Genomic DNA, 14,804 nt, shown 5'->3' with positions numbered 1-14,804 from the left:
GTAAATTATTTTTTAGTCAACAATAAATCTTATTATTGCCCCCTCTCCCCTACCCTATTTGGCATTTACATCGATAAGCTCGAAGGCTATTTAGAGGAAGCAGGATGTGATGGCACGATCTTAGCTGGGGTAGTCGTCATCCTTCTTCTTTATGCTGACGATATTGTTCTTTTGGCAAGGTGCCCATCTGATCTTAATAAGCAACTCAGGCTTCTTAAGAATTTCTGCTCTACCATGGGTATGACTGTTAACACTAACAAAACAAAAGTTATGATTATCAAATCCAAGAAGGACACTTACGCTAATTTTATGTATGACAATAATAACTTGGAGGAAGTGTATTCTTACAAGTACCTAGGAATTGATATTCATTACAAGCTCAACTGGAACCATAGCATTGAGAAAAGGATTAATGGGGGGTGGAAAGCTTACTTTGGTCTTGAAAATAATTGTAAAATAGCAAACCTTGTAATGTGGGATAAAAAGAAGTTCCTCTTTGAAACTTTAGTCACTCCTATTATCTTATATGGCTGTCAGGTTTGGGGTTGCAGCATCTCCAGAGAATCATGGAGAAAGATTGAGCAAATCCAGAAGCGTTTTATAACTTATAACATAAAAATTAAAAGTAATACACCCTATCCTATTCTCCTTATAGAAGCAGGTCTTTCCCCTATTGAGAGCCTAGCTATGCTTAGGTTTCTGTTGTACAAGCACAAAATAAGAAACATGGATGATCATAGACTTCCTAAGCTAGCTTTAAATTCTAGCCAAAACCACCTAAGGCTCAATCGAGGGTGGCATAAAGACACAAGGGCCTCGTTAAACTATTGGGAGATCAACGAAAATGATGCATTGCAAAACATAAATAACATTAAAGATATTGTTACTTCTAAGTTCAAAAAAAAAATGGGGTGTGAGAAAGACTTAGCGGCTAAAAGAAAATTAAGTTATTATAAGAAGGTCATCAACCCACCCTAGAAGATCAAAAGTATCTCTCTATTTTAACTAGCTCAAAGAAGAAAATTAATATAGCAAAGATTAGAACGAATTCTCATGAGCTCCATAGTGAAACAGGTCGTTGGGCAATTCCTAAAATGCCATGGACGGAAAGGATCTTCCATATATGTGAGAATAGGAACATCGAGGATGAAAACCACTTCCTCTTAGAGTGCCCCGCGTATAACCACATTAGATCTCAGTTTCACAATCTTTGCTACAATACTGACCTTCCTAGCCTTTTACAATGTCAAAATTATAGTGAGCTCGGGAGGCTTCTCTCCAAGCTTTTTGAGCATAGGAATAAAATCTTAAATCAAAATAGATAATTTGTTTCTTTAGGTCCGATAGACCATTATTTGGTCTCAGTGGACGTTAACCATCATCATCATGATCAATAAATTAAACTAACTTTTCTATTATTAATTAATATTATATTATATAAATTAATTTATATATATATATTTTCCATAGTTGTACACGTATTCCACTTTATTATACTCCTACCTGACCTATATACGTCATATGTATATCCAAATGTGTATATATAATATATCACATTTGTGTTGGGATCGTTATGGATACGACATACAAAATATGTATATGTAACCTACAAAAGTGTGCCCTCTATTTCTATGACGCGAGCTGACGAAATTGCCAGAAATGGATATCATATCTTTTAAGAAGTGATCGTACCTGTTAGCATGCTTGAACTAGAAAAGACTTTCGGAAATTCTCTCATCCACTCATCTATATTTAAATGCATCTCAATTCAATCATTCAAAAGATACATAACACCAGTTGGCCTCGTGAAATTTGTGAACGGCAATTGTTACATATTCATGACACTTTCACCATTATTGTTCCTTAAATGTGAACATCACGAGATTCTCTTAATTGAGAACTCATTACAATTCCTCCACTACTCCAGCATGCCCTTTATCGCATCCAATCTCCATATTTGTTAATATTATAGTTTTCTGGATTCAGTGATTTTATAGCTATTAATATTAACGAGTCTACTTTAAGCGATTGTAGAGACATTAACCAATAATTTTGATAGTGACTTGACTATACAGCGCATATTGAGATAATATTTCTCAATGATACGTAAGTTTATGATACAGCGACCTCCAATACCTCCCATCTTTCATGTGTCATATCAAGCATTTTCGCACTAGTATGAACATCATAGCGTCGTTCATAGCCTATCGTATTATAGAGTGTTCGCTAGTTTTGCTAAATTTCACAAATTTGATAGAGGGTTGGCTATTTTTGTTAAATTTTGCAAAATTTGATAAAGATATTGTATTATAAAGTGTTTTCTATTTTTGGTAAATTTTATAGAGATATTTTAGAATTATTAGTTTAAAGTATGTTTACCAAATTCATCTGAATTGGGAAGAAAATGAGGAAACTCACCAATTTGTTTAAGTGTTGAAATTTTATTACGTAGATAATATAAAGGTTTAATTTAGTGAGGGTAATCTATTTAGTTAAATCTCTGGGAATGCATGTTTACTCAACACTAGGTTTGTCTAATAGATTATATTAACTCAAAATCCATGGCTCATATCTAAAAAGATTATTCATCTTTTGTCATAAGATTCTCTGAACATAAAAAGATAGAGGGTGGTTGGCATATACAAAGAAAGAAAGAAAATGAAAGAAAAAAGAATGGAAAAATATAGAAGGTAAAAATGAAATTGGAAAAGTTTTATTTTTTCAATCCTCAAAATCTCAGAAAAGAGGAAAGGAAAAAACGTGTAAAAGTAGCTTAATTTTATAAGTGTTTGGTTTTTATTTTTAGAAGGATTATAAATAGACAAGTTTTGAATATAGATTTTATAAAAGTATTTATGTTACATAAATAAGTTTTTAAATTAAATAAGAATACTACATCTAACTTTAGAACAAAGGGATGTTTTGGAAGAAAAAGATGAATGGTAGTTTTTTTTATGAATCTTATTTGTAAAATTATGATATTATTTAGAATTAATAAAAATTATTCAAAAATCAAATCTAATTGAGAAGATCATTAACAAAAAAAAACAGTATTAACAAAAAAAAGTTTTTAAGATGCTTATTATCTAATTTTTCGAGAACTGAAATTCTTTCATTAAAATTTTTATCACATCTTATCGAATTAGAATCCAAATTTGAATTCGAACTCTAGTAACAATTAATTCTTTCTATCAAAGTTTTATGATATCTTATCTAGTTGGAATCCAAATTTGAATTCGAACTATAGTAACCATTTATTTTTTCTAATCATATTTTATCTAATTAGAATCCCCATTTAAATTCGAATTTTGGTAACTATGGATTAGGGGATGTAAAATAGATTAAAGGGTGTAAACTAAAAATGTTTTAGATTTAAAAAAGAAAAAAAACAAAACAAAACATAATCTCATTAACAATTTCATGGGAAAAACCAAAAACTATATTGTAAAAGAATTCTGAATGTAAAACTGGATATTTAACGAGTCGTCTAATGAGGGGAGGAGTTGCCCAGAAAGTTATGGAAATCTGGGTCATATTTAGAGAAAATCTCGCGAGGATTTTTGTAAATCCAAGTTATAGTTGTTAAACTTCAAAATTTTAGGTGTCCGAGACGTCTTTTATGGTGCTGAATCAATTTCCGCCATCAAAAACACGATTCACACACTGCCTCTACAAGATTTTTTGAAAATTTTTACCCGAATTCCGATCACTTTTGGCCATCGAGACAATTCTTCCACCTCGTTAACGACTCATTTAATTCTTATTCCGGTAGACACTAACCATGCCACCTCGTGGTCCAAATCTCTCCAGCTATAATTAACGTGACGTGGCATGAATCAGTGCTTCTTTCCCACATCAACTCTACTTTATCTCTGACATTTTCTCCATTCATCACTCTTCGTGAACCAATTGTCGTATGGCCATAATTCTCTGGCGGATCGATTTTCATTATTCACCTATTTATTTTAACTGACTCACCGTCCACTACTTTATTATTGTTTAGAATAGATCTGTCATTCTGTCGATAAAGTAAAATTGCGAATGATATCGAATCTGCTAGTGGCAAACGCCCATATCCGATTGGCTATCAGTGCAGAACTCTGAAAATTTGGCTACAAATATTGTTATTGCGATTACGTCAGGTCGACACTGTGGATTAGCGGATCATATCCACTTGGTTGTTGTTCATGTATAAATTTGAGTGCAGTTGGCGTGAATTATGAAAGCCCAGGTGTCCTCAAAGGTAGTGCAAAGAGGAAGAGAGAAAAGCTCCAGTCCTCACTTTGCATTGTCAATTTGCAGAAAAAGAGGCTAATTGAAGAGGAGACTTTTCTATCTGATTATCAATGGGGGAGCTAATTGAGAAGTCAAAACCTTATGTAGCGATGATATCTTTGCAGTTTGGATATGCTGGCATGAATATTATCTCTAAAGTCTCCCTTAACAGAGGAATGAATCACTTTGTGCTTGTAGTCTACAGGCATGCTGTTGCTACGGTTGTCCTTGCTCCTTTCGCCTTCTTCATTGAAAGGTAAAGCTACTCTATTAATACATGTCCTTGTAACTTCTCTTAACAACCTCTGCACTCAATGGCTAACTAGATAATTAGATTATGTGTTAACAACTTCACTTAATTGCAGGAAAGTGCGACCCAAACTCACTTTTTCCATATTCATGCAAATTTTTGTATTGGGTTTGTTGGGGTATGTACCATTTCATAATTTCTGTCATTTCTCTTCTTTTTAGAGTATCATCCCTTCTAGTCTATTTCAGTTTGACTCAGTGAAAGTGGCTGTCGAATAATTTAATTTAGATACGGAACATTTTTAATGCATGTCTGCAGGCCTGTAATCGACCAGAATTTCTACTACCTGGGTTTGAAATTAACATCTCCAACATATGCATGTGCACTCAGTAATGTTCTTCCGGCTATGACTTTCGTGATGGCTCTTATATTCAGGTAATCAAATGAGATTTTTCCCTTCAAGTCACATAATCTAGGGGTAAGTCGTTGCAATCAATTACTTTATTTTATGCTCATCTTTATTGCTCTAGGATGGAGAAGGTGAATATAAAAAACCTACGCAGTCAAGCAAAGATAGTTGGAACGATTGTGTGCGTGGCGGGGGCAATGCTGATGACGTTGTACAAAGGTCCTGTTGTTCCCATGCTTTGGTCTCCACATCATCAATCCCCCGAGACATCTTCTAGAGCACCTTCGTCAATTGATAATAAAGACTGGATAATAGGTTCCCTTCTGATAATTGCGGCCACTCTTGCTTGGTCAGCCTTGTTCATCCTGCAGGTGATCATTTATTTTTTACATGTTTATTTCTATATATATGTATATATATGTATGATCAATCGGCTTGAAACTACAACTTAAATTAACTATTTTGAATGTGCAGGCTGCAGTACTCAAGAAATATTCTGCTCAACTATCACTTGCCACCTTAATATGTTTTCTAGGGACATTACAGGCAACAACTCTCAGCTTAGCTGTTGTGCGTGATTCTTCCCAGTGGGCTTTAGGATGGGACATCAAGCTTCTCACGGCAGTCTACTCTGTAAGTATTCCTCTTTTCTTCTGGTTTCAATTCAAAAATTTGAGAGCGGGATATGAAGGTAATTTACAGAGCACAGCAATTACTATTTTTGCGTGCAGGGAGTGGTGGCGTCAGCAATTGCTTATTACGTACAAGGGTTGTGCATGCGCGTAAAAGGACCTGTATTTGCCACAGCTTTCAGTCCGGTGATGATGATAATCGTAGCAATTATGGGCTCTATCGTTCTCTCTGAAAGCATCTTTTTGGGCAGGTTCGTTTTCGAATCCAATTTCGACTCCTCAAAATGAATTTGTGGTTAATAGTGTTGGAAAATACGATGGTTCAAGGGGCTAACTCTACTTATTAACTGAATACAGTGTGTTGGGAGGCGTTATGATCGCAACAGGGCTCTACTCTGTTCTGTGGGGAAAATTGAAGGATAGCAAGATCCCACAGCATAAAAATTGCTCAGAAGTGGTTTCCAATTCTCAGGTAATGCTCCCTAAAAGTCAAAATAAGGTGGATGACATAGAAGCTGGTTCTAACCAGCCAATGACTACGGGGCTGCAGCCTCATCAATTCAATGGTCAAGAGACGGCCATTTCCGTCACTGAAAACAACAATCCAAACGTGTAAGTATCGTGGCCAGACAGTTTTTACATCAGCGGTTGTAGTTTTGGTCATAATTCAATCTAAACAATCTGACAGACTTGGAGTTCCCTGGCGTCTTCCATCATAATTCCAAATTCAAAGAAACGGGTTTACAGATGTTCCAATGTAAGAGACTCTGCAGGAGCCCAAATTTTAGAGATTCAGTGTCTTGTGTGCAGTTCTCATGGTTATTAGAGATGCTAAAGAGAGATGTGTAATGGCAGATTAGTAGTGGTACGACAAATTAGTGAACAGGAGTGCTAGAATACATCACTATGCTTTTGATGTAATGAACTGTCATCAAATTTAATGTAAAAAGCTTTTTGGAAACTACTTCTTTTTTTTTTTTTTTTAATAAAATTGGTGAACTGTGGTGAACTCGGTTTTTCTTTGTGGAAAGGTATGGGCTCGAATATGTATAATAAGATTTTTAAAAACTTTTAAAAGTTAATAATGTTTTTTCCTCGTCCTAATGTTTGGGATAGAATAAGTATAATAACTTAGATATACGATTGTTAAAATATCTCACATCTTAAAGACGTTATGCTTTTCACCACTCACAAAAGTTGCCAACCACCAAGTACATGACATATACAACCATCATAAAAAAAAATGATTAAAACAAATTCAATAACTCCACTGATTTTTTTTTATATATTTTTATTCCTCTAAATGAAAAAATTATAATATTTAAATTGTCCATTTAATTTTATTCCTACAGGCATATACGCTAATAACAATAAAATTAAAATATTTAAATTATCAATTTAATTTTTTGAAGATATATCCTAATAATATGTCGGCTATAATGCTTAATCATGTCATGTAATTGCTCACAAGTAAGTCACTGTATTTTGTGTTCTCTATGCAAAATTAGGGTAACAAATTATTAGGGTGGTAAGTGCTCAAAATTAGCTTTCAAAAGATTGGTAGGATTGATAATAATATTAATAATAAGTCTATTATATAACAATGTATTTAATGGTAGAGCGGGAGCGATGAACACCGAGGGTCGCGTACAGTACTAGGGTTTTGGCAGAACCCTGCAGACGGCAGGCCTGTCGAACCAGGTATCTGCGACAGTGTAGGGCAGAGCAGGGTGCAGACAGACGCATCCATTCGGGTAGGAACAAATGATTCCCCCCCAGGGGGAGGGCCAGGTGCCTCCCCCGTCTCCGAGTAACAGTGCACGGCCAACAGAAGATTGGGAGAATGCACACGGCGCTAGCGGCAGCACAAGGGACAACCTCCAGCAAAAGGGTAAGGATATTGACACTGAGAACAGAAATAAAGCAAGTTCCTCAACTTGCAAACCTGTTGCTACCAATAAACCACGGGTATACTTCCCAAGTGAACGAATCAATGCCCGAATACAGTACATGAGAGATCATGCACTGATCGGCAAGTTTATAGGGATCTGGCCAACAGAAAGAGCTCTGAGAACTTGGATCAGCACCAAATGGCGTCCAAAAGGGGATATATCTCTGCACCTAGGAGCCAAAGGCTTCTTCACTGCAGTATTTAACTGTCTGGAAGATCGAACTCGAATCTTGGAGGGAGGTCCATATTTTTTTAACTCTGCAGGTCTATTTCTCAAAGGATGGGTGGAAAGATTTAATCCAGATAAGGAGGATCTGAGCTTTGCGCCAGTGTGGATAAGGCTTTACTCGCTGCCATGGGAATATTGGGAGGAAAAGTCTCTACAGGAGATAGGAAACGCTATTGGTGAATTTGTACGGGTGGCAGAGGAAACCAAACTCTGCAAACAAACCTCCTACGCTCGGATCTGTGTGTACATGGACCTCAAACAACCACTACCAGACACGGTAAGTTTCTTTCATGAAGACACTGAATGGGTTCAAGTCATTGATTATGAACATGTACCATTTAGATGCAGGAAATGTCATGATATAGGACATCTCTATAGGGACTGCCCTCTAAATAAGATACCCTCCTCTCCCGACAGATCTGACAATAACACCCCTGACGGATTCACAAAGGTAGTCAATAGAAGAAGAGGAAATAAAAAAGCCCCCAGCAACCCCAAAGCCCATCCCAGCAGCAAAGCAACGCCTAAAATGAGCAACAGATATGAAGCGCTACACAAAAATGATGAGCAGGGCTCGGACGAGGAACAGGAGAAAGACGAAGCTGACCAACAAAAGCAACAGGGAGAAACATCCATGCAAGGAGGACAAAAAACTACAAGTCAAGAGAACCTGATATCGCAGAACAAAAATGTGTCCAAGCAAACTGAAAAAATGGATATGGAGTACTCTCAGCCAAGCGAAAAACCCTCAATCGAAACCGAGGACATTTTTCAATCACCTCAAGTAATGGAGGAAGACCTGGAGCCCCTGGACATAGGGGAGCTGGACATCTTGGGCTTGGAACAAGCTTGTCGCACAAAGAACTTTGAAAAAATCCCTGAAAGGGAAGTAGACAACCTAGTAGAAGTGTTAACCAGAGCACAGAAGAAATACTCGCTAGGGGTCCAGATTGGAAGTCCATGGGATGGCAAGTTTATCACCAAGGACAGCAAGAAAAGGGGAAGGAAATCAACCCTAGAAAGAACAATCAAAATAGGAGAAATACTGGTGGAGTCAGGGAGGTATGCCAAACTGACTAAGTACTTCAATGTAAACCCCCACCCTTCCCAATGAAGTTAATATCCTGGAATATCAGAGGGCTTAATGGCCCTAGGAAAGGTAGAATCTTAAAAAATATGCTGAAGCAAGAAAAACCCAGTATTCTTTTTTTGCAGGAGACGAAGTGTAGCTCCACAATTTTGGAAAGAATAGCCGCGAAGGCTTGGCCAGGAGGGCTAGTCACAGCGGTGGATGCACAAGGTGCCTCGGGAGGCCTAGCTATACTCTGGGACGCCCGGATCATCCAACTCAACAATATTCAAGCTAATAAAAACTTCATCCAAGCCACATTCCACCTCTCAGGCACAAATGCTCATGGGTTGCTAACTAATGTTTATTTCCCACAGGATACAGCTCAAAAAAGCCAACTTCTGAACACATTGTCAGAGCTCAATAGCGACAGACCATTTCCTCTTTGGATATCTGGGGGAGATTACAATATGATCGCCAGTATGGAAGAAAAGAAAGGAGGCAGAAGCAACTCAAACAATGAGGACAGCCTTCTAAAAGAGTTCATCAACAACAACTGGTTAATGGATATCCCAACAAGCAACGGTATCTTCACCTGGACAAATAAGCGAGTAGGAGCGCAACAAATAGCTTCGCGCCTTGATCGTTTCCTGATCTCAGACAATGCAACTCATATCGGAGGAGAATTCACAGCTTCCATTCTACCTTTCTCCGGCTCGGATCATTGGCCCATCGAGCTCCAATGGAATAGGCCAGGTAACAACCTCAGACGCCCTTTTCGTTTTGAAGAATTTTGGTTCTCCCATCCAGAATTTGAAAAGCTCGTCAGATCAAGCTGGACAAATTTCAATCCGACCGAAGGGACAAAAATGGCTAGATTCCAACAAAAACTCAAATATCTAAAAAGGGCCATCAAACAATGGAACCACAAGGTATTTGGTAACATCTTTGCCGACCAAGCCCTGCTCAATTCTGAAATGAAGAAGATACAACAATCCATTATCAATGGGGGGCGAACAGAGGAACTCTCCAAACAGGAACAAGCCATCGAATCAAAAATTTTAGAAAGAGTCAAGCAGGAGGAGATTCTATGGCGGCAGAAATCCCGAATTCGATGGCTGAAAAGTGGGGAAAAAAACACAAAATTCTTTCATAAATCCACTGTTCAGAGAAGAATGATAAACCAAATCACTCATATTAACAATGAGCAGGGAGAGAAGATTGAAACGCATGAGGGAATTGAAAAGGAATTCATAAGCTATTTCAATAAAGCCCACCAGGAGCCCGACTTCAACAGATTGCCAGCTATCAATCAAACTCTCCAGAACATACCCAAGGTCATAACGGAGGAGCACAACAGTTTACTGATCAAACCCATCAATCTGCAGGAAGTGGAAGAGGCCGTGCAGCACATGAAAGAGGGAAAGGCGCCAGGTCCGGACGGCTTTACAGCAAACTTCTTTCACAGATTCTGGGACCTGATAAAAAATGAAGTTTGGCAGGTTGTGGAGGAATCCAGAGAGCTCAGATGGATGTACCCGGGATTAAATGCTACTTTCATTGCCCTAGTGCCTAAAGGAGAAGATTCCAACACCCCGGACAAATACAGACCTATAGCCCTATGCAACATGATATATAAGATAATTTCAAAGGTCATTGCTACCAGGCTTAAAACGCTTCTTCCACTCATCATCTCGCCTGAGCAATCGGGATATGTCGAAGGGCGCCAAATAACGGATGGAATTATTCTCACGCATGAACTAATTCACTCCCTAAAGCTGACCAAAAAGTCAGGTATGCTGCTTAAACTAGATCTAATTGGGTCTACATCCAAAAAATTCTAATTGCATTTGGCTTTGCTCATTCCTGGGTTAGATGGATTTACAGTCTAATATCCTCAGCTTTCTTCTCAGTGTTAATTAATGGCTCCCCTTCGGCCACATTTCGACCTTCCAGAGGCATTAGGCAGGGAGATCCCTTATCTCCCTTTCTTTTTGTAATTATGGCTGAGGGTCTGGGTAGAAGCATTACGGCTGCTAAGCTTAATAGGCGGTTAAAAGGGCTCTCTTTTCACAATTCCCCGGTCCACACCCACCAGCAATTTGTAGATGATAATATGCTATTTGCTCATCCTTCGGTCCAGGAAGCTCGTCTTGTTAAATCCATTCTATCCACTTTCTCTGATGCTTCTGGTGCCCTCATCAACCGAGTCAAATCACAAATTTTCTTCTTCAATACCCCTGTTTCTACACAAAGAGCCATTGAGCATATTCTGGGCTTCACCTCTGCTTCTCTGCCTTCCAAATATTTAGGTGCCCCGCTCATGAGTTCCGCTCTCAAACATTCCTCCTGGAAGCAGCTGTTAGAAAAGTTAGAAGCACGCCTGTTCCTATGGACTCATCGAACTCTGAACATGGCCAGCAGAATAGTTCTCATCAAAGCTGTTCTTAACTCCATGCCGCTATATCTCTTCTCCATTCTTGCTGCCCCCAAATGGGTCCTTAAAGAAATCAAGAATCTACAACGTAAATTTCTGTGGGGAGGCTCAGGACAAAATCGAAAATGGGCTCTACTCAAATGGGAGAAAGTGTGTCTGCCCAAGCATGCAGGAGGCATAGGTCTCAGAGATCCTGAGCATAGTAACAAAGCGATGGGAGCTAAAATTTGGTGGCGGTGGTTGGCCTATCCCAGCACTCCATGGGCTTCCCTCTGGACAGAAAAATATGCAAGCAACTACCCAATGGAAGAAAGATTGCGTATGACTGAGACAAGTTCGGGATCCGCAATCTGGAACGCAGCCATACAACACAGATCTCTCATCCAAGAACACTGCTTCTGGGAGATCAAGAATGGAAGCATAGCACGGTTCTGGGAAGATTCATGGCAGCAGTTGCCAAAAATCAACGATATACTCCAAGAATTCCCAGCTGATGAGAGAGAAACAGACCATCGGGCCAAAGTCAACCATTGCTGGACAACCGATGCTGATCAGGATCACCGGAAGTGGAAAGACATTCACCAGCTCCTACCGAACAGCTCAGGACATACTCAGCAACGACTAGAAACAGAATTACAAAAGAGGCAAATAAGAATCTCAGAAGAACCGGACATTTTAAGATGGGGCTACGGAGAAAAAGGAATTTTCACTACCAAGGAGGCTTACAATATCATCATACAAAGGCAGACAAACAAAAACAGCTTATGGGAAAAAGTATGGCACAAATCTAATTGGCCGAAAGTGTCCACATTTCTATGGCTTCTCTGTCACAACAGAATCCTAACATGGGACAACCTCAGAAAGAGAAGCTTCGCAGGACCATCCATATGTCACATGTGTCGACAGGAGGAAGAAACAACAATACATCTTATGCAGAATTGTTCAGTTGGAAAGAAACTGTGGGAGAAGATTGCTTTCCGTTGTCAAATTGAAAGAAGAGAGCAAGATGACCTCAAAGGAACCATTAGCAAAGGAGGCCAAACCCCATTTCAAAGTACTCTTCTCAATGCGTTGTGGCAACTCATTCCTGGTTTACTGATGTGGAATCTATGGAAAGAGCGCAATCGAAGAATATTCAAAGATCAATCAATGCCGCCAGACAAATTGTGGAATAATTTTCATCAAAACATAATGGAGACTCTTTCACTCAAAGACTGGCATCCTGAAGACTTTCCTACTCTGCCAAAAGAAAAAGTTGTTTGGGATAACTGGAAAATGCGGATAAACCATAATTCAACCAACAGCCGAAACCCCTACCGCCACAAACAGGAAGCTAGGTCTTGGAATCCACCTCCCGTTGACATGATCCAACTAAACTTCGACGGAGCCTCTAAAGGAAACCCAGGACAAGCAGGTTATGGAGGAGTCTTCAGGGATCACGATGGCAATCCTCTAGAAATCTACATGGGTTCGATAGGCTGGGACACTAATAACTCAGCGGAATTGGAAGGTCTATGGCGAGGTCTCAAAATAGCACATAGAAAAAACCTATTTCCCCTCATCATAGAAGGAGACTCGCAGATCATAATCAGAATGGCCACAAAGCTTCAAAATGGCTCTCCAATTCATAAAGTAAGTAGCAGCTGGAGAATGGCTCAGAGGCTTGAGCTGATCAATCACTGGCTCTCTCAGAACCAAGCTATCACTTTTAAACATACCAGAAGAGAAGGGAATAAGCTGGCTGATCTTCTCGCCAACCTTGGAGTGGAGGCAAAAGATAACCACTTTGAAGGAGCTATAGACAGCCTACCTTCCAGAGATCAAAGGGATCAGCTGAGACAAATGGTCTCTCAGGATAAATCTCGGATAGAGGATTCGCACCCGGATGCGGGTGTTATTACATGCCATTAATCTTGGCACTCACCTCGACACCTGTGATGAGGCCGAGAGGACAACACCTGTACGCGGAGGCCTGCAGTGGTGGTTATAAGTTAATGCACAAGGCAGTCGGATGCAAGTTGGATCAGAACCGAAGGGACGGCGCATTCAAGTCGAGCGTGGTAGCTCTGGACTCGATGCGCAACAGGATCATGGACCCTCGCCCTCCTCATGCGGTGATAACAGCAGCTACTCTTTATAATGGGATCGCCAAGCCAATTCACGACCAGAACCGGCCCATTGATGCTGGTAATGGGAAAGGGGATATTCTGGCTTTACGAATTAGTGTGGTTGAACAGAGTTTGAGAGCTCTTGCATTAGAAGCCATGCCGCGCAGCAGAGGGGTGCCAAGACGGGGAGGGAGGTCCGGACTCCGTGTTGAACCTGAATTTGAAGAGCCGCATCCTATCTCGCCCATGGCAGCTGTTCCCCCCTCGTCCCCTAGCTCTGAGCAGGAGTGCCTGCTTCCGCAAGGCACATACCAGACCTTCCGTCTCAGATTTCCTAGCAGGCTCATTCGGCCAGAGGTGGTAGTAAATTTAACGGTTTACATTTCGGAGGAAGCACCTGGAGATCCCTCATCGACCTCCCCTGCCTCTGCAAGCGTCCAGGATAGCGACATTCTCCTGGGGGACATGAACGGTCTGGTGTATCGAGCTCCCCGCCTCCAGGATGCCATGGATCAGGATATCCTGTTTCAGCAAGGCTCGGCTCAGGAGATCTCGGCTCAAGCTGCGTTGGTGCAAGAGGCCCTGCCGCCACCCAATTGTGCTATGGAAAGGGAAGAGAGCAACGACCACGTTCAGCCTGGCATGGGAGAGCAGTTTCAGGATAGGGATGGGCTCGTCATCTGGCTTGACTCGCCCAGTCCGGAGAAGGGAAAGCAACCAGCGTCGCCCAGCCATACAGCCTAAGCCTCAACGGGTGCTTCTGTCTAGTTTTTTGCAAATTTGTCAATGACTATGTTGTTTTTTCCTTCTGTCTTTTTCAGTCCAAGGTCTCAGCTTTTCTATGGCTGTAAGTCACAGGTTAATACAGTCAGCTTTTTATGTGTTAGAGTCTATGGCGTAAACAGGTTCAGTCCTGCTAGCATCAATGGTAATTTTGTCAGTCCAAGTCCTAATTGTCTGAAGTCCAAGGAAGATCAATATGGACAATGTTTTGTAAATCTGTTTCAGCGGATAGACAGTCTGGTCCAGTTGCTATTGTTAGAGGACTGGCCTCGGCCTCCTCGGAAGATGTAACCCATGTACATATTTTTCTTTCTTTAATATAGAATTAGCCTTTACTTAGAAAAAAAAAACAATGTATTTAATGGTTTGAATTAATATGAGATTTACAAGAGGTTTAAGCTCAGACAATGAGTGTGTTTTATTTGTTAGTTTTTTTTTCTATATGTTTTTTCTTCATAATTATCTTGGTTTATCACCTTGCATAAAGAAGCCATTTCATATTCTACAAGTGGTATCAACATAGGTAAAATTGTTTTGGGTTAAAGTTTTATTGTTGGAATTTCGTCAAAGTTAATCATCTCGAATTCTAACTAGACGCTCGTTCCTGAATTTGATGGGAATGATTATGGTTATTGGTGCATAAAGATACTGACCTTTTTTA

The 14,804-nt window shown here is 39.8% G+C and overlaps 2 protein-coding genes across 2 annotated transcripts; both read left to right on the top strand.

Annotated features, from left to right (window-relative positions):
* Positions 1–4,208: 4,208 nt before the first annotated feature.
* Positions 4,209–6,551, top strand: LOC149239363 (WAT1-related protein At5g07050-like). The gene is made up of 7 exons (XM_089367123.1): positions 4,209–4,531; positions 4,641–4,703; positions 4,844–4,960; positions 5,056–5,305; positions 5,409–5,567; positions 5,666–5,817; positions 5,924–6,551. Exons 1-7 carry the CDS (start codon positions 4,347–4,349, stop codon positions 6,180–6,182), a joined length of 1,185 nt encoding a protein of 394 aa, XP_089223249.1. The 5' UTR covers positions 4,209–4,346; the 3' UTR covers positions 6,183–6,551.
* A 779-nt stretch (positions 6,552–7,330) lies between these two features.
* On the top strand, positions 7,331–10,659 carry LOC149239362 (uncharacterized). The gene is made up of 3 exons (XM_089369843.1): positions 7,331–8,836; positions 8,962–9,639; positions 10,027–10,659. Exons 1-3 carry the CDS (start codon positions 7,331–7,333, stop codon positions 10,657–10,659), a joined length of 2,817 nt encoding a protein of 938 aa, XP_089225969.1.
* Positions 10,660–14,804: the final 4,145 nt, after the last annotated feature.

The sequence above is a fragment of the Pinus tabuliformis genome, chromosome 8 (assembly GCF_031772625.1).
Source record: "Pinus tabuliformis cultivar Carrire ecotype Pingquan chromosome 8, CPIR1, whole genome shotgun sequence".
Taxonomy (NCBI): Eukaryota; Viridiplantae; Streptophyta; class Pinopsida; order Pinales; family Pinaceae; genus Pinus; species Pinus tabuliformis.
This window is presented reverse-complemented; position numbering and strand designations above follow the sequence as displayed.